The sequence below is a fragment of the Protobothrops mucrosquamatus genome, unplaced genomic scaffold, assembly GCF_001527695.2.
Source record: "Protobothrops mucrosquamatus isolate PMUCROS unplaced genomic scaffold, P.Mucros_1.0 scaffold_111, whole genome shotgun sequence".
Classification (NCBI taxonomy): Eukaryota; Metazoa; Chordata; class Lepidosauria; order Squamata; family Viperidae; genus Protobothrops; species Protobothrops mucrosquamatus.
This window is the reverse complement of record NW_015386187.1, coordinates 35,326-57,906: the sequence shown is the minus strand read 5'-3', so window position 1 is coordinate 57,906 and position 22,581 is coordinate 35,326. Positions and strand designations below refer to the sequence as shown.

General features: G+C 41.8%; 1 protein-coding gene across 1 annotated transcript; it reads right to left on the bottom strand.

The window, feature by feature from the left end:
• Nucleotides 1-2,365: 2,365 nt before the first annotated feature.
• On the bottom strand, nucleotides 2,366-14,313 carry MPHOSPH6 (M-phase phosphoprotein 6). The gene is made up of 5 exons (XM_015816230.1): nucleotides 14,105-14,313; nucleotides 6,163-6,275; nucleotides 5,728-5,818; nucleotides 4,402-4,502; nucleotides 2,366-3,139 (listed from the first exon to the last, which is right to left on the bottom strand). The coding sequence occupies exons 1-5, from the start codon at nucleotides 14,153-14,155 to the stop codon at nucleotides 2,998-3,000; spliced, it is 498 nt and encodes a 165-aa protein (XP_015671716.1). The 5' UTR covers nucleotides 14,156-14,313; the 3' UTR covers nucleotides 2,366-2,997.
• Nucleotides 14,314-22,581: the final 8,268 nt, after the last annotated feature.

Below are 22,581 nucleotides of genomic sequence, written 5' to 3'. Positions count from 1 at the left end.
TCCTGGCTCATCTGCCTTCCTGATCAGAAATTATATATTTGTAACCTTAAATTGATACAAGATGAGAGGGAATGTTCTCCAACCCGCATACCTTTGGAATGTATAACACAAGATAATAAATTGGAGGAAATTTCCTTTTCTCCCTGAGAAAATTCTTAGGGAAAAAAGAAATTCAGCATAATTTTGGAGGGCAAGCTTGTTCCCGTTAGTGTAAAAGGATTGTATAGTACCTGGTGACATTACGCAGCATTATAAAATTGCAACAGGTTCCACCTTCTGCTTAATCTTTCATTTAACAGCTGTAATAAAATTTAAAAAAATCGGCTGAAACTGGTAATATTTCTTAAGCGCAGGACAATTGCACAAGACTATTTAATGTTTGCTGGCATTGACCACTGGGGAAAGCATAAAAATAACAAACTAAGATATATAGGATGGTAAAAAGTTAGAAGTATTTAAACACTTCATCATAGAAGAAATGGCTTTTTGAATTTCATGAAATCCTAGAATATTAGTGCTGGGGAACAGTTGGCCCTCCAGAAAATCTGAATTAGGGTTCTGAAGTTCCTCAGACAGTTTGATCAAATCTTTAACAACTCAAAGATGTAGTGCAAAATCAAAAGATGTGGAGAGACCAGGCTCTTAGAATCACCAAGAGTCGGACATGACTGAATGGATAACATCATCAACATCAGGAGATACTAGGAATTATATTTCATCCACATTTGACAAGCCACAAGCCCTCAGTTTTCTGCTATAGTCATGGGGAAGCCTCCGTTAGCTGCGCAAAGCTTGATTCGTACTTAAAATTATAAAGACCTAAATATGTAGCAGGACATGTATACTGAAAGGCACGTCTTCTTGTTTCCTTTGTATTTTTGGAACATTTTGTAGTTATTGCAGAAGGAAACGTCTTCATTATTTCAGTTCTTCAAGTCATATTTTCTGGGAGCACAAAGTTTGCAAAGATCATGTTTAATAAACTGAGCAGGGAATGAAAATCCCGTTAAATCCTTAACGGGGGAGGGGGGGGCAAAGAATGATATCAGTTTAATTAAAAGTGCCAATATTTGCAGACTTAATTTCCAATCTCGGTTAATTTCTGTTTATACATATTTTGGTAAGAATTAATTGTAACAAAGTCACATCAAGCAACAACAGTGTGTGTGTGTGTGTGTGTAATATTAAGTTGTTAAAATAATGCTTGAAATTTCCTAAGCTTTCTTTCACATCATATGTCCATCCTTCTTCACCTGCTGCTTACAGTGCACCAAGGTCATAACGCAGGAAGAAAATTCCAAGGGCTGTTAAAACTGGGCATGGTTGAGCTAAGAATCCACCTCCATGGAAACCGGATCTTAAAATCCGGTTTCTGCAATGAAAATAAAGATCAAGGACAACACGCAGACATATTAGGCTTCTTTTGTATAAATGAAACAGAAGAGCATCATTGGAAGAGTCCATCCTCCTTCCGTTATGTATTCAAGTTGGACAGTGATTAATATTTACATGTTACTTACATGTAAGGGTGTAGGTCTATACCTATGTTGTCGATAGTATGTCTAAATGTGTGTTATGTATGTGTACACTTCGAAAGCAAGCAACTAAATTTCATTTTTTAATGCGTGCCGTTGTGTCCACAGTAAAATATGACAATAAAGATTATTTATCTATCATGAAGGTTGAGCAGTTTGTAAATTCAAACAAAGGAATCCTCATTTCAAAATTTTCATAGGATTGAAACATAAATATCTGGGGGTGTTGGAGGAAGAGGAGGAGGAGGAGGAAGAGGAGGAGGAGAAGGAGGAAGAGGAGGAGAAGAAAGAGGAAGAGGAGGAGGAAGATGAAGAGGAGGATGGCGACTCTGGGAAGTGTGGATGGGGCTGGGAGCTATCATCCCAGCAGATCTGGAAGACAACATTGGTGAAGATCGCACAGCCCTTTCCAGAGCTTCTCTCTGCTCTCCTAGTAGGCAATACATATGGCCGAGAACTTATAACCATTCGTTTAGTGATGGTTCAAAGTTGCAATGACACTGAAAAATATGACTTGTGACCGGTTTTCACACTTACAACCCCTGCAGCATCGCCATGGTCACATGATCAAAATCCAGGCGTTGGCAACCAGCATGTCTTCATATGTCCCTTGCCCTCTCCCGGGCTCCCGCGATGACCGTTTCTAGCCTTCCTTAGCCGGCTTCTGGCAAGCAAAGTCAACGGGGGGAAGCCAGGTTTGCTTAACAACGGCACGATTCGCTTAACAACCGCAGCGATTCGCTTCACAATCGTGGCAAGAAAAGGTCGTAAAATGTGATGCAACTCATTCAACCACTGTCTTGCTTATCAACATAAATTTTGAGCTCCTAAATTTCAGGGTCCTAAGCCGAACCCTACCTATACTGTGGGTATAAATATATATCTTTTGATTTCATGTAGTGAACTTCTTCCCCTGGGGATAGAAACCCAAAGACCCCACTTGCAATGGAATATAATTATTATTTATTTCTAAGTGATCAGGGGCCCGTTTGGCCGATACATTAGAAGAACCGATAAAAAGATTTTTTTTCCCCACCCCGAAAAGAGGCTACAGCAAAAAAAAGTGCATTTCTTTCCTTGTGTTAACCCTCTTCTTTTGGGGAGCCCTGTTTTCCTCAACAAAAATAATGCTAAGGCACCTGGAGACGTCTTCAGAAATTAAAAAGGAATGCCCTTTAGGAACGCATTTCTCAAGAGGAAGCAGATAAAACCAATTCTGGAATTCTGTTTCTTAAAAAGGAACTATTTCCCTACTATTTACCGGCATCTGCTTACATCTGCTTTTGTGCTCCTCAAAAGTTCATGCGCAAAGGAAGAGAGGATGTATAACATCCATTAGGTATCGGGGAAAAAGAAAAAAAAAAAAGGACCAGTCCCTTCCCGGAGAGTCAGCGATTTATCAAAACATAAATGGCATTCTAAGTTTCTGTTCCTTGTAGGAACACAAACACATTTTCCGACATTAATCCTGGGGTTTTAAAAACTCTTTCCTCACTTTGCTGGGCCTCCTGTTAGTGCTTTCCACCTCCGTAGGATCTTGCAAAACGTGGCGGTCTCTTTTCTTCAAGAATTTCTTCCCAATGGTTCCCACTAATGTGTCGTACCTGTGAACAATCATTGCAAATATGACAGAAACATTCAAACATGGTTGCAGCCCTTGAGAAGATCACAAAAGAATCGTAAGATGCTCTTTGAAAGCAAACCTTCTCCAGTCTAGCATCTCCCAAAATGTAAAGACTTTCAGATTTCTTTTTGGGTTTCTCATTTTCTTTTTCACCCCAGTTAAGAGAGAGGGAAGACAAGCTGATGTCAACCCCATCAGTTCAAACAGACAGGACTTCAATTAGTTTAGTTTTACAAGTCTGCTCTTTGGCCCTTAACATAACATATTTTTTTGAAAATTTACCCAGAGAAAATGGAGGTTTACGAAACAAAAGCAGGACGTGGAGCAGCACGGAGAAGAGAGTGAAAGTTTCAGCACCTTCAATAGATAAAAAGAGTTTTATCCCATAATAAAGAACAACCAAAAGGAGATGAGATCAACCGTGCAGGTGCTTATCAAAAATTACTTGTCACGATAGCTCAACCATCCTTTCCTAACTTGGTGTGTTTGAACTAGGGCATGGCATAAATAGCCTTACAATTTTCCACCAAATTGGGAGGGATAATTTCTGCAAACATTTTTCAAACGAGGGCTCACCACAACCCTGTGAGGTAGGTTGGGCTGAGAGAGAAGGAGCTGGACCAAAATCACCCAGCTGGCTTTCATGCCTAAGGCAGGACAAGAACTCACTGTCTCCTGGGTGATTGGCCCAGAGTCACCCAGCTGGTTTTCATGCCTAGGGTAAGACTAGAACTCACAGTCTCCCAGTTAGACCAAACACCTTAACCATTACAACAAGCTGGCTCTCTATTTTCCACTGAAGATACTCAGCTTTTCATTTAAAATCCTTCTTCCCACCTCTGGCTGCAGCATCCTGTTTTGCACTCCCCCAGAGCCAAATGCGTTAAAAAGAATTTTGAAATGATTTCTCTAGGAACGCCTATAAACATTTCCTCTAATGTTTTCGTTGGCTGTAAACCCAATAAAAAGGAAGAAAGTCAGTTAAGTACTGGGGCTGATGTCTGACTGAGGTAGCCTGGAGAAAGCAAGTAAAGCATTTTTATTTGCTTTTTTTTTTTTAAGAACTCATCAGGTCAAAAGCTTCTTTCCGTTATAAAACACTCTCTTGCAAAACAAGTGTTTTGAACATCAAACGCCTGGTCGTTGGGGAGAACTTTCATTTTAGACTGGAGGGGGGGGGAGGGAGAAGTCTGAAAAACACATCTCGACAACGTTATTTGTGTTGTAATGGAGAAGAAGTACCTTCTAGCCATTTCCTCATCCGATACATCAGCTTCCTTTGCATTCTTTTCCTCTGCGGGATCTTCTGTCTTGTACCTCGAGTTCATCTGGACCATTAACTTCTGGAAATGAAAAACTGGAATATCACTTTAGGTGTTACACTCCTCGAAAGAAAGAAAAAAAAGTCAAGGAGACCGATTTGGCAAGAATGAGGGAGATGAATAGAGAAGCAATGCAGACATTAAGCACCTCAATATTTTCTTTCCAGCTGAAGGGCCAAGTTTGATATGACACTGACCCTCAGAGAATATTATTATGGCTAACTGCTCAATTGCAGCATCTTTCTTTGTGACTTATCGCCCACGAAGGCCCTCCAGTCCACAGACGCTTATATCCCAATAAGAATGCCACAAAAATAATATTTATGGTGTCAGTAAAAATATGTTAATCTTGATAGACCAAGATGAAAACAACTCTCACGATCCCCCCCCCCCACAGATGAAGCAGAGATTAAAGCTTCTTATCACATTCTATTTGCTAACCAGTCAATCAATGGCAAGAGTGTATGTAAGACACTAACAGTCACTATCCAGAGATATTGCTGTAATTCAGCTCTCCGGTTAAATTCTGAACAGATCAAAGAATAGTTCTACAGGTTTTTCATACGGAGCCCAAACTCAGAAAATGGTTAATTCAGGAACCAGGTTAAGTGTGTTGTGTGAATGCAGCTGGTCTGGAGAAGGTGCTTCTGAACTACTCATGAGTCTTCTCTGATTTTATAGCTAGTGAATTCATCAAAACCAAAAATTACATCCATCCATCCATCCACCCACCTATCCAATCTATCCATCCATCCATCATATGTATCTATCCCTCCCTCCAATGTATGTATCTATCATCGATTCACCCATCCATTGTATGTGTGAATGTATCTATCATCCATCCATCCATCTACCCATCCATTCATCCAATTTATCCATCACATCTATCTATCCCTCTCTCCAATGTATGTATCTATCATCCATTCACCCATCCATCCATCCATTGTATGTGTGAATGTATCTATCATCCATCCATCCATCTATCTATCTACCCATCCATTCATCCAATTTATCCATCACATCTATCTATCCCTCTCTCCAATGTATGTATCTATCATCCATTCACCCATCCACCCATCCATTGTATGTGTGAATGTATCTATCAACCATCCAACCCTCCATTCAGTTATTTCAATATGGTACAAACTGAATCAGGGACTTCATTGATCTTGAACCGCCTTTGCAAGCCAGATCCCAAGAGGATGAACGAATGCTATAAGCCCCCCCCCCCAAAAAAAATAAATACCTCGACTTCAGGATTGAACCCTTTGAAGGACATTCTGCCATACAGAAGATCTTCACACATCACGAAGCTTCTTTCCTCTCTGATGAGTCTCCTGTGAAGAAATCATTGTTTTAAAAAGGGGATCGAACAAGCAAGTTGAGCTTAGCCAACCACTTGACAGGAAACCAAAAAAAGTTCCAGACTGATCTCCAACTGCAGAAGGCAATTCTTGTTTTTGGTTTTGTTTTGAAGTTGTGAGTGTTCCATCACCAGAGATTTTTAGGAAGAAAATGGACAGTCGTTTGTTTGGAATAGTAAAGGGTCACCCGCTTGAGCAGGGGGCTGGACTGGAAGACCTTCAAGGTCCCGCCCAATGCTATTATTCTGTTTCTTCTGCTTTTTATCTTCCCATCTCCTCCCACAGATGCAAAGACCGACAGGCAGCAGCAAACGTACTCTTTTTCTTTCAGTTCTGGTCGATCCAGAAACCAATGTTCTTCGCTGATTATTTTCTTCTCCTCTTCCTCAAGTTGCTTTTTGGTTTCTGAATCCAAGCCCCTTTGCATGAACTGAAAGACAAGACGCAAAGGTTTTTCAAAATTTATTCAGAGAATTCCTACGCTGCCCATCTTACCATCAAGCGACTTTGTGGGAGTTTACAGGTACACACACACATACACACACACGGACTTACAACCATTCGTTTTGCGACTGTTATCCCGGCAGTGAAAAAAGTGGCTTGTGATCACTCTTCCAACTTACACCCGTTGCAGCATCCCCAAAGTCACCTGAGCCAAATTCAGCCATTGGGCAACGGGGATGTATTCACGATGGTTGCAGCGTCCCAGGGTCGCCTGATCGCCATTTGCGAACTTCCCCAGCTGGCTTCCGACAAGCACAGCCAACGAGGGAAGCCAGCTTCGCTTAACAACCGTGTAAGTCACTTAACAACTTTCCCCTAACAACTAAAATGATAAAATCAGGCAAAATTCCCTTTAAAAAGCTGCCTTGCTTAGCCACAGAAATTCTGGTTCCCAATGGATGGCTGTCGAGGACTTACTACCTGCATTGTTATGGCTCACGGACACGATGAATCCCTAGAAGAGAAAGGTGACACACAACGAAGGACAAGAATGGCATACTAAAACTGCCATGTAACCTTCTTCTTCTTTTTTTCTTCCTAAAGAAATCTGGCCCTTATTTGGAGAAGTGAAAATAAAAAGGGAAAAGGGGAAGAAAAAAAAGGATGCCAAACGAAGGCAAGGACTTTCTACCACGTTCAATTAAAATTCTCGGCGAATGTTGTTTTTCCCCCGCAAAAAAAAAAAAAAAAATATATATCCCGTTAACAGTTGCTATAATCACCTGAAGAAGATTAAGCACGCAAAAACCCTTGCGATAAAAATATGTAGCTCCTGATTTGAACAGCTGCGAGGCAAAGGATTAAGAGAGAGAGAGAGAGAGAGAGAGAGAAAAAAAAGAATAATGATGATTTGTTTGCGCTTCCAGGAGGGAGCTTAATCTGGGGCAGGGAAGAGACTGCCTGTCAAGCTGTGGAAAAAGGAAAGACTGCCTGGGTAAAAGGCTCCCATCCAGGTGTGCTGCAACCCCAGCCCAGCGCCCGCTGCCTCTGCTTTTGACACAAGGTGCCGTTTGCAGGGAAGGGAGCCGTGGGCGAGAAAGCAGCACCGGGAGGAGGAAGACAGCACGGGGGGGGGGCAGGGGGCGGCTGCTCATTTGCATATCATTTGCATACCGGCGGGAGTGAAAAACAGACAGGCACTCCTGCTGCCCTCGCAAATTTCTGAAGATTTCATCAATGGTTGGTTGTAACGTACGACTCATGACTGCAACTATGATTTATGACCTACTTATGGCCTATTACTTGCTGTTTATACATACATTCCGAGTTTATGCACCGGAGACAAATTCCCTGTGTGTCTGATCACACTTGGCCAATAAAGAATTCCATTCCATTCCCATTTCAGTTCCATTCCGGTTCTGTTCCATTCCATTATAGCTCTCCTCTCCTCTCCTTTTCTTCCTTTCTTTCCTTCTTTCTTTCCTTTTGTCTCACTCCCATCTCCTTCCTTCGCTCCTTCTCATTTCCATCTCTCCTTCCTTCCTTCCTTCCTTCCCTCCCGTCTTCCTCCTCTCTTCTTCCTTTCTTTCCTTTCGTCTCATTCCCATCTCCTTCCTTCGTTCCTTCTCATTTCCATCTCTTCTTCCTTCCTTCCCTCCCTTCTTCCTCCTTTCGTTTTCTTTCTTCCTTCTCATTCCCATCTCTCTCCTTCCTTCTTCCTCCTTTCCTTCCCTTCCTTCCTTCTCATTCCTATCTATCTCCTTCCTTCCTTCCTTCCTTCCTTCCTTCCTTCCTTCCTTCCTTCCTTCTTCTCCCCTCCCTCCCCCTTCCCTCTGAAACTCAAGGATTGGTCTTGAACCACTTCTGGGAACGTAAAGACTACCTGTACATACATTTTTGTGAATGTGCTTTCCCCATGCCTGAAAAAGTCAGTATTTAATGTCTCCTAGCAGGCAAATTTATCCAGAATGGGCGATGGCATATTTTTCAAGCAAAAGCAATCTCAGTCGAACAAACTGAAGTTAAAAAAGTAAATGTAGCTTAACTCATGCTGGATTGTAGTGGAATCCAGAGAAAATAAAAATGAACGAAGGACTGGGATGGTTGAAGACAGAAAGGCAGGGCTTCTAGATCAGTGGTGGCGAACCTATGGCACGCGTGCCAGAGGCGGCACTCAGAGCCCTCTCTGTTGGCACACGTGCCACCGCCATCAGCAGCAGGTCTATCAGGCTGCCCCCGCCGCCCGGAGAAGGAGCCCCACCCAGCACAAAGGAGGCAAAGCGGCCAACTAGCAAGTTTGAGTAGAGGTGGTAGAGCAGAGGTCACCAACCATTGTTGATTGGTGGACTGGAAGAAAAGGGAGGGGGAAGCATTTTACATGCGTGCATGCATGCAGGGGGCTGTGAGCACGCACGCGCTGCAAATGAGGTGGGGCTAGTGCCTGCATGATACTCACTAGCCCAACCCCGTTCTTACGTGGTGCAGCGCCTTGTATCTGTACCCCACGTCGCGGCGGTAGCCGTTTTTGCGCCTTGCAGCACTGTGTCCCATTTTTGTGCCCCCGGGTTTTGCGTGCCAGAGGCGGCACTCAGAGATGCCTCCCTGCCCCCCCCAAGGGCACCACACTGCTGATGTGGCCCTGGCACTTTGCAATAAATAAGTGGGTTTTGGGTTGCGGTTTGAGCACTCGGTCTCTAAAAGGTTCGCCATCACTGTTCTAGATGGTGGTCATGACTTAGAAACTATATCACTCTTCGGTCCTCAAAGATTTTGCAACCAAGTCTCAGCTCTCCTTGCAAAACCCGCTTGCAGATTTACACATAGGCGCACACACAGTCACAGCCAACTGTAAAAATTCCCTTTCTTCAAGGGTTTTGTTCCTTGACATACGCCTTGTTCGTGCCGAAGTCCCACCAGCCAGGACTGAAATAGCGAAACTTGGCTATGTCCAAGCAAAATCTGAAAATGTGTCGCACAGGAAGAACATTAGAAGGAACTGCTAGTCTCCAAGGGACGTTCCACGATGCATTTAAACACAGCCATCCCTGGGCCTGAGAGAAGAACATATGAACCAAGGCCCCGTACATCGGGCAGAGCTATAGAAATCGGCTGTTAAGTGAATTTTGCCCCGTTTTACAAGCTTTCATGCCTCAGTTGTTGTGAATCTCTGCAGTCGGGAGGTTAGTAACACAACTGTTAAGTGAACCTGGCTCCCCCATTGACCTTACTAGCCAGGAGGGATCACACGACCCCGGGACTTTGCAACTGTCATAAATGTGAAGCAGTTGCCAAGCATCCGAATTTTGATCGCGTGACCACAGGGATGCTGCAATGGTCATAAGTGTGAACAAAAGTCCCTTTTTTCAGTGTAACTCTAAACGGTCACTAAATGAATTGTTGTTAAGTAGAGGACTGCCTGTCCCAGGTCTTTTTTCTGCCATCAGTTTTCTGTTTCTACAGCTGAGCCTGGAGTGACTCACTGATCTCAGCTATCCAGAAGACCCATCGATCCGACAGAAGGAAATTCACTTCTATGGGAAAGGGATTATTAGGGTTGCAATCCTGAATAAAATCCCTTTGTGCATGCTCAAGCCGCAGGAGAAAATCCTCCCAACCTTTTGTGGATCATTTACAGACAACCCATTTTAAATCACCAGTCAGATCTACCGGCAAATGTCTCCGCCAGGTAACTAATCACTTGAGGGACTTGAGAAGGGAGAGCGAAATAAATAAATGGTGGGGTTTATTTTTGTGTGTTTTTTCTTAGATCCTGCTCGGCCTTTGTTTTTTGTTTTTGTTTTTCCTTTCAAAAATAAAATTAAAAAAAAAAAGCCTACAACTTAATGGCAGTCTCAAAGATGAAAGATGAAGATGAAAAGTAATGGCATCCACATCAACTTGAAGCAAACAAACCATGAAGGGCTGGCAATATTGAGCTATAAATATTTGATGAATATTTATGTTTTTAAAAATTAATGGCAATCCGGCTCAGATGAGAAAGAAAGAAAGAAAGAAAGAAAGAAAGAAAGAAAGAAAGAAAGAAAGAAAGAAAGAAAGAAAGAAAGGATTGCTTTTCTAAGACCAAAAAGTCAGTCGGTCTGCCAATTATTTTTTGATCTCTGGTCTGTAACTTTGGAAGGAGATAGGGATCCAGATCTTGCACAGACATTGCAGACTATTTCAATAACAACCAGAAGACGCTCAACTTACGAATGCCAGTCTATCAAGGAAGGAAGGAAGGAAGGGAGGGAGGGAGGGAGGGAGGGAGGAAAGAAGATAGAAAAGAAAGGATGGGAGGGAGGAAGGGAAGAAAGAAGGATGAAGGAAGGAAAGAAGGAAGATAGAAAAGAAAGAAGAGAGGAAGGGAGGGAGGAAAGAAGGAAGATAGAAAAGAAAGAAGAAAGGGAGGGAGGGAGGAAAGAAGGGAAGGAGGGAGGGAGGGAGGGGGGAAGGAAGGAAAGATGAAGGAAAGGAAGAACCCAACGGAGCCATCATCAATCAATCTTCGACTGAATGATGTGTTCCTTAGAAAATTGGAGTTTATCAGGAGTTGAACTGAGATTATTTCGGCTCTGAATTCAACATCGGATTCACACATCCAAGGACAACTGCCAACTTGGGGTTTTTATTAACACACCCCACTCCCTGGCCCCCTCAAAAGCAACAAGGCTGTATTGGTAAGTTGGAGAAAAAGGGAAGGTAGACAGATCGTGCTTGATTTACAACAGTTCGCTTAGTGATCATTCAAAGTTACAACGGCACTGAAAAAAGTGACTTATGACATTGTTCACACTTACGACCATTGCAGCATCCCCATGGTCAGGTGATTTACATTCGGAGGCTGGACAACTGACTCCTATTTAGGATGGTCCCAGCATCCCGGGGGTCACATGATCCCCTTCTGCGACCTTCTGACAAGCCAAGTCAATGACGGAAGCCGGGTTCGCTTAACAAACGTGTGACTAATTTAATGATTGCAGGGATTCACTTAACAACTGTGGCAAGGAAATCGTAAAATCGTAAAACTCACTTAGCAACATAAATTTCTCAGTTAGCAACATAAATTTGGGGCTCAATTGTGGTCGTAAGTTGAGGATGTCAAGCTAATGATTTAGAAACTAACCAGCTGATGTGAGATATATGATGTAATGACTTCGCAGGGTCTGTGTCCCTTTAAGAGCCAGCTGGGTCTGTGTCCCTTTAAGAGCTTTGCATCAAAGAGAAGGCTCTGCTGCTGTGTTTCCTGCTGTTTCCTGTGTTTCCTGCTGTGTTTCCTTCTGTTTCCTGCTGTAACTGCTGTATGTTGGAGACTGCTATATTAACACGTGCATGTAAATTATTCCTGGTGTATGATATTGTAGATAGTGTAAGATTTAATATAGGTCACTGTTTACTGTGTTTACTCCTGAGTTATTTCAGCACAATAAGACTGTGCATGCTCTGTCAGAGCACTACCTGTGTTTGCCATGGAGCAAGATCTGGTCCTTAGCAGCCAATGCAAAACTCAGACCAACCTAAGGATGACCTCGTTTGCAGATCACCAACAAACTAAGAAAAAGTGCAGGTTTGTGGGGTCTTGGTGCTCCCTTTCTGAGGCTGGTGGTTTTCATGCAGCCACTTCATGACCCAAGGAGGTAACGTGCAGAGCAATTTCTGTTCTCTTCTAGCGCTGATATTGTTACCTAGCTGGGTCATGAAACATCTGCAACGAAACAACCAATGAAGCAGCAACCTGGAATTAAGGAGAAACTTCCTAACAGTGAGGACAATTAACCAGTGGAACAGCTTGCCACCAGAAGCTGTAAGTGCTTCATCACTGGAGGTTTTTAAGAAGAGACTGGACAGTCACTTGTCTAAAATGGTATGGGGCAGGGGTAGGCAAACCTGGCTCTTTTATGACTCGTGGACTTCAACTCCCAGAATTCCTGAGCCAGCATGGCTCAGCATGGCAACCTCTCCCTTTCCCCTCAGCATGGCTGGCTCAGGAATTCTGGGAGTTGAAGTCCACGAGTCATTAAAGAGCCAAGGTTGCCTACCCCTGGTACGGGGTCTCCTGCTTGAGCAGGGGGTTGGACTAGAAGACCTCCAAGGTCCCTCCCAGCTCTATTCTGATTGATTGATCCTGGAGTTCAACCCTGAGCTACAGAGATTCTCTTCTATGGCAGGTTTGGATGGTCCTGATTCTCCTGCTCTTCCATAAGGGCAGGCTGTTCCCTGGAGAATGGGGCCAGATCATGGGAAGAACCCATGTATAGTTTAAAATATCTGAATATTTATGCTGGTTAGTCCTGGTTACGTCAAGTATTGCTATTTCACCTATTGCATTGTCCTATTTATTTGTATCCCACCTTTATTATTTTTACCAATAAGGTGGCAAACATATCCCAATACACTTTCCTCCTCCTATTTTCTCCACAATAACAGCCCTGTGAGGTGGGTTGGGCTGAGAGACAGTGTTTGGCAGGATTAGAACTCACTGTCTCCTGGTTTTCAGCCTGGTGCCTTAACGACTAGAAAGTTTTACTGTGTTATTTAAATTGTCTTGCATTTTAAATTCTTCATTTTCATGCTTTTCTTTTTTATTAGGTATACAAACAAAAATCAAAAACAGAAAGTGCAAATATAAAATAAATTAGAGGTAAGACAAACAAGAAAGTGAAAAAAATGGAAAAAGCATTGTAGTACCCACCCACCCCCAAACTCCTAATTTCTACTTAAATATTTTTAAACTGCATCTTGGACCTCTGTGATTATTGCTCATCTCTGTGTGCATCATTTTAATTCTTTTTCAAACAGTTTTAGTCTCTTCGCTGGCCTGGCTATGTAATTTCATGCTTTTTTGAACTGGAAGTCGCCAAGAGTCGTTCTTGCAAATTGCAGAGCCCGCATGCATGTACTACGTAAACAAATAAGTAAGTAGCAAATGGAAAAAAGCAGAAAGCGTGAAAGAGACTTCCAAAGGCAGAGAAATAGAAGGTTTTTTTCCCAGCAAAAATTTAGCCTAGACCCAATTTAGCAAAGTCTCCAACTACTTCGGGGAAAATACGACTTGCAAAGTAAAACCCTTCGGAAGGACTATGAACTTTTTAAAAAAGCAATCTGCAATGCTTAAACCAGTTTTGGAGACTTTTAAGATGTGGACTTTGACTCCCAGGATTCCCCAGGCTGACTGGAGAATTCTGGGAGTTGAAGTCCACGCATTGTAAAGAGCCCAAGGTTGAGAAATGCTGTTTTAAAGTGATGCATCCCCCCCATTGCATTCACTTGAGGATGTAAAAAAAATAAAATGTTAAGCAAGCAAGCTTAAGCACATGCATTCCCCTTCTTGAGAGTACTGCAGACTTCAAAGCATGCACAGAGTGTTTTCCTTGCACCCTTAAGAAATCCAGGTAAGCAGAAGCCCAAAAGAAGCTGGGCTGGTATTCAGGTGGAAACTTTCTTTTCCTACAAGCAATTTTGCCGAGAATCCAATTCAATTCCTTCAAAGATTCAAAAGCAGCATTTCTAGGTCTGGGCATGCGCAGAGGGCGAAGGACTTCGCCACGCGCTCAGCCGGAAGCGCCTCGGCTCCGTTCGAATTGTTTACGAGGCTCCTCAGCTTTCCTCCCGCCCACTTCCGAAGCCCTTCGGTCGCATTCGGCGCCACGCCTCCCGGCTTCAATTGGCGGCTCTTCCCTCGTTCGTCGCGAGCCGAAGCCAATCGGGTTGTCTTCGCCCGCCGCCGGAAACGGTTCGGAAAGAGTCGCGGGTAGCCCCTCCCCTTTCCGAAGGCTTTCGCCTCAGCTCGCCCAGCGAGTCCGTTCAGACGTCTCTTACCTTCATGCGGAGAAGATTCTTGGATAGTTTGCTCTTCACGTCCCGAGCCATGACGACGCCGAGCCGGAATCCCCCCAAAGCGCAGCGCCGTTTACGGTTTTTGTCACTCACCGGGCAACGGCCCCTCGTCGTGAAATCGCCACCTTGTGGCGTTGGTAGTGATTGAGCATGCGCGATGGCCGACGCATGCTCAGTAGACCTCGGTGATGCCTTCCACCTGGCTCATGCCCTTTCTTTCTTTTCCTTGCCTTCCAAGTGTGAACGAGACTGTTTTTAAAAGCTTGATAAATGCAAAGTGAGGAATTGAAAAATGTTCCTGGGAAGGTTCAAAAAAAAAAAAAAGTTTGCAAGAAGGAGAGCCAGAACTGGCAGGTATGGAGCACACTCACTATGTCCAAGTGATGTTCAATTCATGTCCTTTCTCGTCTGTACACAGAACATCATAAATGTCAGATGGAAAAAAAATGGAAAAAACCCCCAATATTCTCCTCTCAAAAAAAACCCATACCCGATGACACGTGCCTGATCTTCCTTCTGTATGTCCCAGCCATTTGGCATCTGCAGATAGACTGCTGTCACGTATGGAGGATCTATATGGAGCTGCCATAGATAACACAGGTAATGCTCGACTTAATGAAGATTGCTTAGTGACCAAAGTTACAACGGCACTGAAAAAAGTGACATGACTATTTTTCACACGACTGTTGCAGCATCCCCATGATCACGTGATTGACATTCGGATGGTTGATAACTGACACATTTATGACGGTCGCAGTGTCCCGGGGCCATGTGATCCCCTTTTGCGATCTTCTGACAAAGTCATCGGGGAAACCAAATTCACTCAACAACTGTGTTACTAATTTAACAGCTGCAGTGATTCGCTTAACAACGGGGGCAAGAAAAGTGGTAAAACAGGGCAAAACTCACTGGACAAACTTCTTACCCAGCAACATAAAGTTTGGTCTCAGTTGTGGTTATAATTTGAGGACTATCTGTAGTAATGCACAAACTAATCCCATGGAAGCACTTTTTTCCTCTTATTGGAGTCATGCCTACAGTGTGGGAACGTTCCAATGGGATGAATATTATTAAACAGTAAAAAACGAATTTTTTTAACAGCTTGTATAATTGCCAAGTGCTTGATTATGCATTTCATAACAGACATCCTAAAGCTTCCTCTTTATCTCTGGAGAATTTTCATCTTTATTCCACTGCTGATTTATGAAAGACATGATAGAAATCAACATGAAATAACCAGAAAAGAAACACTAAGGCAGGGTATGTTTTTGATTCAACAAATAACAAACGTTCCGTAATGTTTCAAAGTTCATAGAAACTTCAGCTATGCCTGGACTAGAAGGATGGATTATTAAATTATCCTTAAAATAGCCTCCTTCCAAGCCCTAACCCCCCACCCCACCAAAATTCTCTTTCCACTTGAGATTAGGCATACAGTATGTCTATGGTCTAGGCATATGACTTTGATTGCAGACTATTTAGTGATAATAATTAGCAACACATTACTAACAAATAATTACAAAACTCTGAAGAATATCTGATTGGGAAAGGATGCTGTGAATAATAAATAAGCATTTAATTAGTTCAGGCTAAGTGCTCTAAGAGGAAGTTAGGCAGCTAACTAACTAACTGTCATACAGATCCAGAAAAATAATATTGCCTATGCACAAGCTGAATGTAGCAATTAAGTCTCAAGTTACAGGCCAATTATCTTAGCCAAGGATTTTGGAAGACTCATCTAATACATCTGCTAGGTCCAAAAACTAGACTTCACGATTCAGCAGAATCTGCATTTCTAAAGAGATTAGTTGGATGGGACTACTAATCTACTAAAGATGGACCAGGAGATGGATACTTTGGAATAAATGAATGCTTCACGCATTAGACCATAAAAGTGTACATCCGTAATGCTTCATCTCCAGATGGGGAAGGCAGGTAATTATGGGGGGAAAGAGCCACTGCAAAATTCCAGATGCACCAGATGTTATCCTGAAGCCTTTCCCAGTCAGTATGAATTGTGGTTTCCAAATTGACCATGCTTAATTTTTCTTCTGTCTCAAAGCATGGGGATGAAAAACGATGGTGTCCTGTAGAACACCTTTCACCCCAAGATTTAAATGGCCCCAACTCTGTTTCAAAAAGGTTTAAAATCGTGGATATTTCTTCGGGTATTGGGCTGGGATGAGGCGACGTAACGGTGTGTGGAACGGCCTTGGGAGGCAGGAAGAAGTGATGGTACCTAAGGATCAATCAGATAAGAGACAGCATAGCCCTCGGCTGCATCACAGGCAGAGAAGGAAATTCAGGAGGACTTCTCAGGCTGTAAAAGAGGCAGCAGGAGCTGTGTACTTTCAGACTTAAAATATTTAGTAAATGCAGCTTTACAATAAAGTAGTCTATCTCTGAAGGCTGACAGGCTGGCGATACATTTGTAGGATGTTAGTATTTTTGAGGATCTCAACCACATTGTGATAACATTAGTTTTGGGCTTACGTTTACTTGAATTTAGGGATTTGATCATTATTGTTTCTTTTATTGTTAGTTGCCCAGAGTTGGGCATGATAAAAAGCACAGTCCTCATCCTGTAGATCAGGGGTAGTCAACCTTGGCTCTTTTATGACTCGTGGACTTCAACTCCCAGAATTCCTGAGCCAGCATAGCTGGCTCAGGAATTCTGGGAGTTGAAGTCCACGAGTCATAAAAGAGCCAAGGTTGACTACCCCTGCTATAGATGAAGGAATGACCCCTGCGTGGATAGATTGTTTTCATTAGATTTCTTTTGTTCTTTGCTTCCTCCTCCTTGTTCTCCCTCCTTTTCCAATTTAAGAGTCTAAATTCCCCTTCTTTCTTTCAGTTTTGTTTCAGCCAATCTGGAAGTGTTCAAGCCATTCAAGGATATTGTGCAAGTAATAATCCCAAGCAATATGCAAAGGGGAAAAAAAAATCACAATCTGTTTCAGTCGGAGACTATTTTAATTCCTAGCCATATTTCTGGGGGATTCTAAGCTGGGAAACAAGTAGATTGTTGTTGCTGGTTTTTTGACCTTAAGACTGAGGACAATCCAAAATTCAACCCACCGGCTTTGCAGTTTCTGCAGTGAATACACTGCGCTTGTCACTTTAATAAACATTGGTGCTGCAGGCTTATTTCAGAGTGATGGAACCTTCTAAAGTTTATAGGTTATTTTAAGTATTTTCCCCCCTGCAGGAATAGAGGTTGATTGATTAAATTGTCATTTTTTTTCTCACTCTCTCTTTTTTTTTTAGTTGCGCTTGATTTTTTTAAAAAAAATTTTTTTACCATAGTTGCTGAAATATATATCATATCCTGGTATTTTTAACCAGGCAGTTTATTTTTTAAAAAAGACAGCTTTGGTGAAAATAAGCCAACAGAGAATTTTTAACTGGAGGAACACAAGACAAAAAAAGCAACCCAATCCAAGCTCTGGATAAGGAGTTTTCTTTATGCTCTTCTATTTTTTTTAAAAAAATATATATTTTAAGAATTATTTTGAATATGGTGAGCAGCCCAGATGTAACATCAGTGGCATACAAATCTACTAAATAAATTAGCATTTATTCATTCATTCATTCATTTATATTAAATTTATATGCCAAAAATTTACTCTGGGTAGCTTACAAATGATATAAAAAAATGATTATAGAAACAATTAAAACCTGCTAATACTCTTAAAAACTATAATCCCGCTATCATCCTGATGGTGTGCAATTCCTCTGGATGGGACCCTCATCAGTGGATATACAAAAAAAGCAACCGGTACCCCAAAAGGTGTTAAAAGTTTAACTAACTTGCCTGAGCTATTTTTTTTACCAAGCACCCATTCTTCCTGTTTTCTAAGCTTCTACTCTGGAAGAAAAATTGATTGGATGTTGCACTACACGGCTTTACTAAATGTGAAAACTACCGCAGCGAGACACTATGATGGATCACGGCTTAGATCTGTCATGGCAAATCCTGTAGCTGCTAACGCTTGGTTAGTTAGCGGCTCTGGAAATTGCAGCCGGAGTCTGGGGTTTTTATCTGGGGAGGGGTGACAGGGAAGGGGGTTCATTCTTTAAAAGAAGCAACTTCTAATAAGCCTAGTGGATTTTTCCCCCCCCACACACACACACACTGTAAATGTATTAGTGATCGTATTGCCATAAAGATCCAAACAAACTCAAGGTTAGCTTTCATCAACACTCTTCAGTTTCTTCCTGGATGATAATGACTGTATTGCTGGAAAAACGGATGAAAAGTTACAAGTTCACGGACATTGGAATATTAGACATATCTATTCATTGCTATTGTGTTTGGGCGGTTGGTTGTCTTGAGCGCTGAGCCTCGCTAGCCACCCAGCGTTCGTATGTTGCGAGATGGAGAGCCTTGTAAATTGGTGAAAATAAATTAAAAATAAAAATAAAATATGGCATGTTTTCCTTCTCCATAATAGAAGAAGGCCCAGGGGACTCTTCCCCACCTATGCTACTGCCAGCAGATTGAAAGGAAGAGAGGCAACAAGGCAAAAATGAAAAGAAAGCCCCAACAAGAGCTTTCTGTTAAACAGTGAAAACAGAGGGAAGGGATCGACTTCAAAGCACAATTTTGTCCCAAATTTCCGTTGCTAAACGGAACAGTTGTTAAGCGAATTTTCCCCCATTCTATGACCTTTCTTGCCACAGTTGTTAAGTGAATCACTGCAGTTTTTAAATTAGTAACACGGTTGTAAAGTGAATTTGGCTTCCCCTGTTGATTTTTCTGGTCAGAAGGTCGCACAAGGAGATCACGTGACACCCCCCCCCCGGGGCCGCTACCACCGTCATAAATATGAGTCAATTGCCAAGAGTCTGAATTTCGGTCACGTGACCACGGGGATGCTGCAACCATCGTGTGAAAAACGGTTGTAAGTCACTTTTTCAGTGCTGCTGTAACATTGAATGGTCACTAAACAAAGGGCCACCTGTAATGGCCAGCTGGGGGGATTCTGAGAGTTGAAGTCCACGGCTCTTAAAATTGCCAAGGTTGAGAAACCTTGTCTTATTATGGTGTTTGTTTCTTCTCTGGATTAGCTTGAAAGGCTCACATATTCATGCTATCATCCAATGTTCCTTTTATCTTTTATAAAGACGTCCTTTGTATTGCCTCCAATGGGATTTAAATATTAAGTATTTAAATATCCAGAGACAGGTAGAAATGCGGTCTCCCACCTACCTTGTTCTTCTGAACATTAAAATCTTTAGATCTTTCACTTCCCTCCCCATCCTCCTTGATTCAAAGTCTTGATTCCCAGCCAAGGTGGGGACGACTTCCAGAAGCATCATGATGCAAAACCCCTGGCACCTTATTCTACACAGTGGCTCCAGATCATTACAGGGATGGTAACGAAGTTATTGTTTGTTCCTCGCATGCTTAAAAAAAGCAGAGCAAGAGAACTTAAGACATCACTTATGATTAATAGCAACAAAGGGCCGGGATAATTAAAAAAAGACTCTTCAGCAATCCATTGTTTAGGCTGTCATATCGCCTTCCAAATCCCAACTTGAGGTGTGAGAAACGTCTCTTCCGATGCCAAATGGAAGTTTGCAGGGGGGAAAAAAAATCAATTTTTTTTTTACCTAACACAGACTTTTGACAGAGTCAGGCCGATTAACATTTAATTGGATTATATTAATGCAACTTAACCTTAAAAATAAAATGAAAATGATTGCCTTACAAATAGCAGAGCCTCTTCTACTAATGCCCATGATTTGACCCCATTGTTATGGTCCATCGCACAATCAGCCAGATGTTTAGATTGCATTTGGCACTTTTTATCCACCTTTCGAATCCTTCCCAAGGACCTTGGCATGAACCTTTTTGGAGATAATTGTGGCAAAACAAGTTGTAAAATAGGGCACTTCTCATTTAACAACAGTCTTCTTTTGCAAGGGAAAATTGGGGCTGAGCTGCAATCATAAACCAAGGATTACCTGTACAATAAGTCCAGAATTTCAATTTAGAAAATGTTTTTTTTGCTAGCAAACATGGGAAGTATCCACCAAAGCTAATGTACAAAGCAGATCAAACTGTTGGACATGGCAGAGTTTCTTGGGAGTGACCCACCATGCTGAAATCCATATTGCACCTCGTTTAAAAATAATTGACGCGAACAAATGCCCATTCTTCATTGTTGTAAAATATGTATATATCCCTTGATTTGGCAGGGAGCTCGGCCCTCGGTAATAGCAAAACTTTAATTTCCCACTCATCGTTATCTGCCGCTCTCAGTCTGCTCCTCAATTCTTGTGCAGAAAACAGTATAGTGAAAAGAAAGGAAAGCGGGGTGTGTGTGTATGAGAAGGGATTTTCAACTGTCTTTTCAAGACATCCGCCAGTATGTTGGCTCCTTTCTCCAGAAACATTTAATCTAGGTCTAAATGTACCCAAACTTGTTCATTTTGTCATTCACAGATAATGAAGGTAATTGGGACAAAACCCATTAAGCCGGTGGCACCGATCCCAGTTTTTTGTTTTTTGTTGGGGTTTTTTTTTGCAACAGAGGCCAAGTTCGTCCTGTTGTTATACGGCCACGTTTGTGTTTTTCCCCTTCCACAGCTTCCAAGAGGGATTTGCACATTGCGACATTGCGAACTTGTCGATTTTTCATCTCGAGAGACCATAGCAGTTCCAGAATGGGTTTTAAAAGAAGAGAATGATGTCATGTTAGTCCAATAAGCTGGTTCTATTTTTTTTTCACCCATGCACCCCCTAATCTGTGAATTAGCAGCAGAATAATCAACAGCAACGTTGATAGCTGAATATACTGAGACAGCATCTCACGTGGTGGGTTTCTAGTTGGGAGGCAGGCAGCGGAATGGGGCAACTGCAAAGGTTATATTTAACAACGGTGGAAAGAAAGGTCGTAAAATGGGGGCAAAGCTCACTTAACAACCGTCTCACTTAGCAACAGAAATGTTGGGCCTCAGTTGTGTTTGTAAATCAAGGACTATCGGCATTACTTGGAAATAACTCGTCAGCTAGTCCTGATCTGTCCTTGGTCCTGAATGCTCAGCATCCAAACACAGTTAGAAGTTCCTCTGCTTCTAGAAAAATTTGAAGCCCAGATTCGACAATGATAAAGTAATCCAAATAATGATCAAAATACAACAACAAAGTGAATTGAGCATCCTGTCATACAGCATCACAGTCTGGTTTGGAAGCATCCCTGCTTCAGACAGGAAGGTGGTGCAGAGAGTGGTGAGGATGGCAGAAAAGATCATTGGCAGTTCCCTCCCTCCCATCCAGGACATAGCACAGAAGCGCTGCTTGAGCAGGGTCCACAAGATCATCTGGGACACTACACATCCTCTCCACGACCTGTTTTCCTTGCTACCTTCTGGGAGGAGGGGGCTTCGTGGTATCCGAAGCAGAACATCCAGATTCAGCCATAGTTTCATTCCATACAGCATTAACCTTGTGAACTCTCAAGCTTCCTCCTTCCGTTATATATTCAAGATGGACAGCGATTAATATTCATTTGTTATGTATATATAGGGGTCTGGGTCTATACATATGTTGTATATAGTATGTTTAGGTATGTGTCATGTATGTGTTCACTTTGAGAGCGGGCAACTAAATTTCATTTTTGATGTGTGTCGTTGTGCCCACAGTAAAAAAAATGACAATAAAGGTTATCTTATCTATGAATAGTCTAAATATCTTATTGTACACATTTCCTGCGGATGTTGGTCGAGGGGACACATATATGTAACTTCAGAGATCATAGCATTTCACTATAACATTCACAGCGCCTGATAGCATATTCCCTTAAAGAGTAAAACATGCATCTTTGAATTATTCATTCCTTTTTACATAAGAAATGCATCTCTAACAACACAATAAATTTCTATATAAATGCTCTATTCTAGAAGAATATATATTTTTTTCTGGTATGAACTACTTTCCTGGTATTTGTCAGGTTTTAATTTCAGCTTAAATAAATAACACATGACAGCAAGCTGGAAGAAAGATAAAAGGTGAATTTTGTATTCTTAATGGAATTAATAACTGCTTTAGTCAAAACTCAATTTCCAATTAGTTTCGGTGAAACAATATTGTGCCTCTTTTTTTTACAAGCGTGATAGCTCATTTTGAAACCTTGTTTTGATAATATAAAAACATTTCCAGAACTGTATTATGCAATAGAAGTATCATAGTTACTGATTTTGCTATTATGTCTGAAGGTTCATCTGGAGTAAAATAATCTTTTTTTAAATGATTTGGTTGTATTTTAAACAATAAAGGGAAAGAAAGAGGAATCAATTCATAATTATTCTCAGTTGAGTTGACTGTCTGGAAACTTCATATTCAACAATTGGTTAATGACCAAAGGATATGGTCTGCTAATGAAAATACTTTCTAAATTATTACACTTCATTTCAGAAAAATAACAAACCTGCATTGTTTTCTTCTTCAAGCT

What these genes read in the sequence shown, in the direction of transcription:
- MPHOSPH6 (XM_015816230.1), bottom strand. Translation starts at nt 14,155, where the DNA reads ATGGCTCGGGACGTGAAGAGCAAACTATCCAAGAATCTTCTCCGCATG. An exon ending in AGAATCTTCTCCGCATGAAG is followed by an intron (nt 6,276 to 14,104) that starts GTAAGAGACGTC and finishes CTTGTCTTTCAG; the next exon opens with TTCATGCAAAGGGGCTTGGA. An exon ending in GGTTCAATCCTGAAGTCGAG is followed by an intron (nt 4,503 to 5,727) that starts GTATTTATTTTT and finishes TTTCATTTCCAG; the next exon opens with AAGTTAATGGTCCAGATGAA.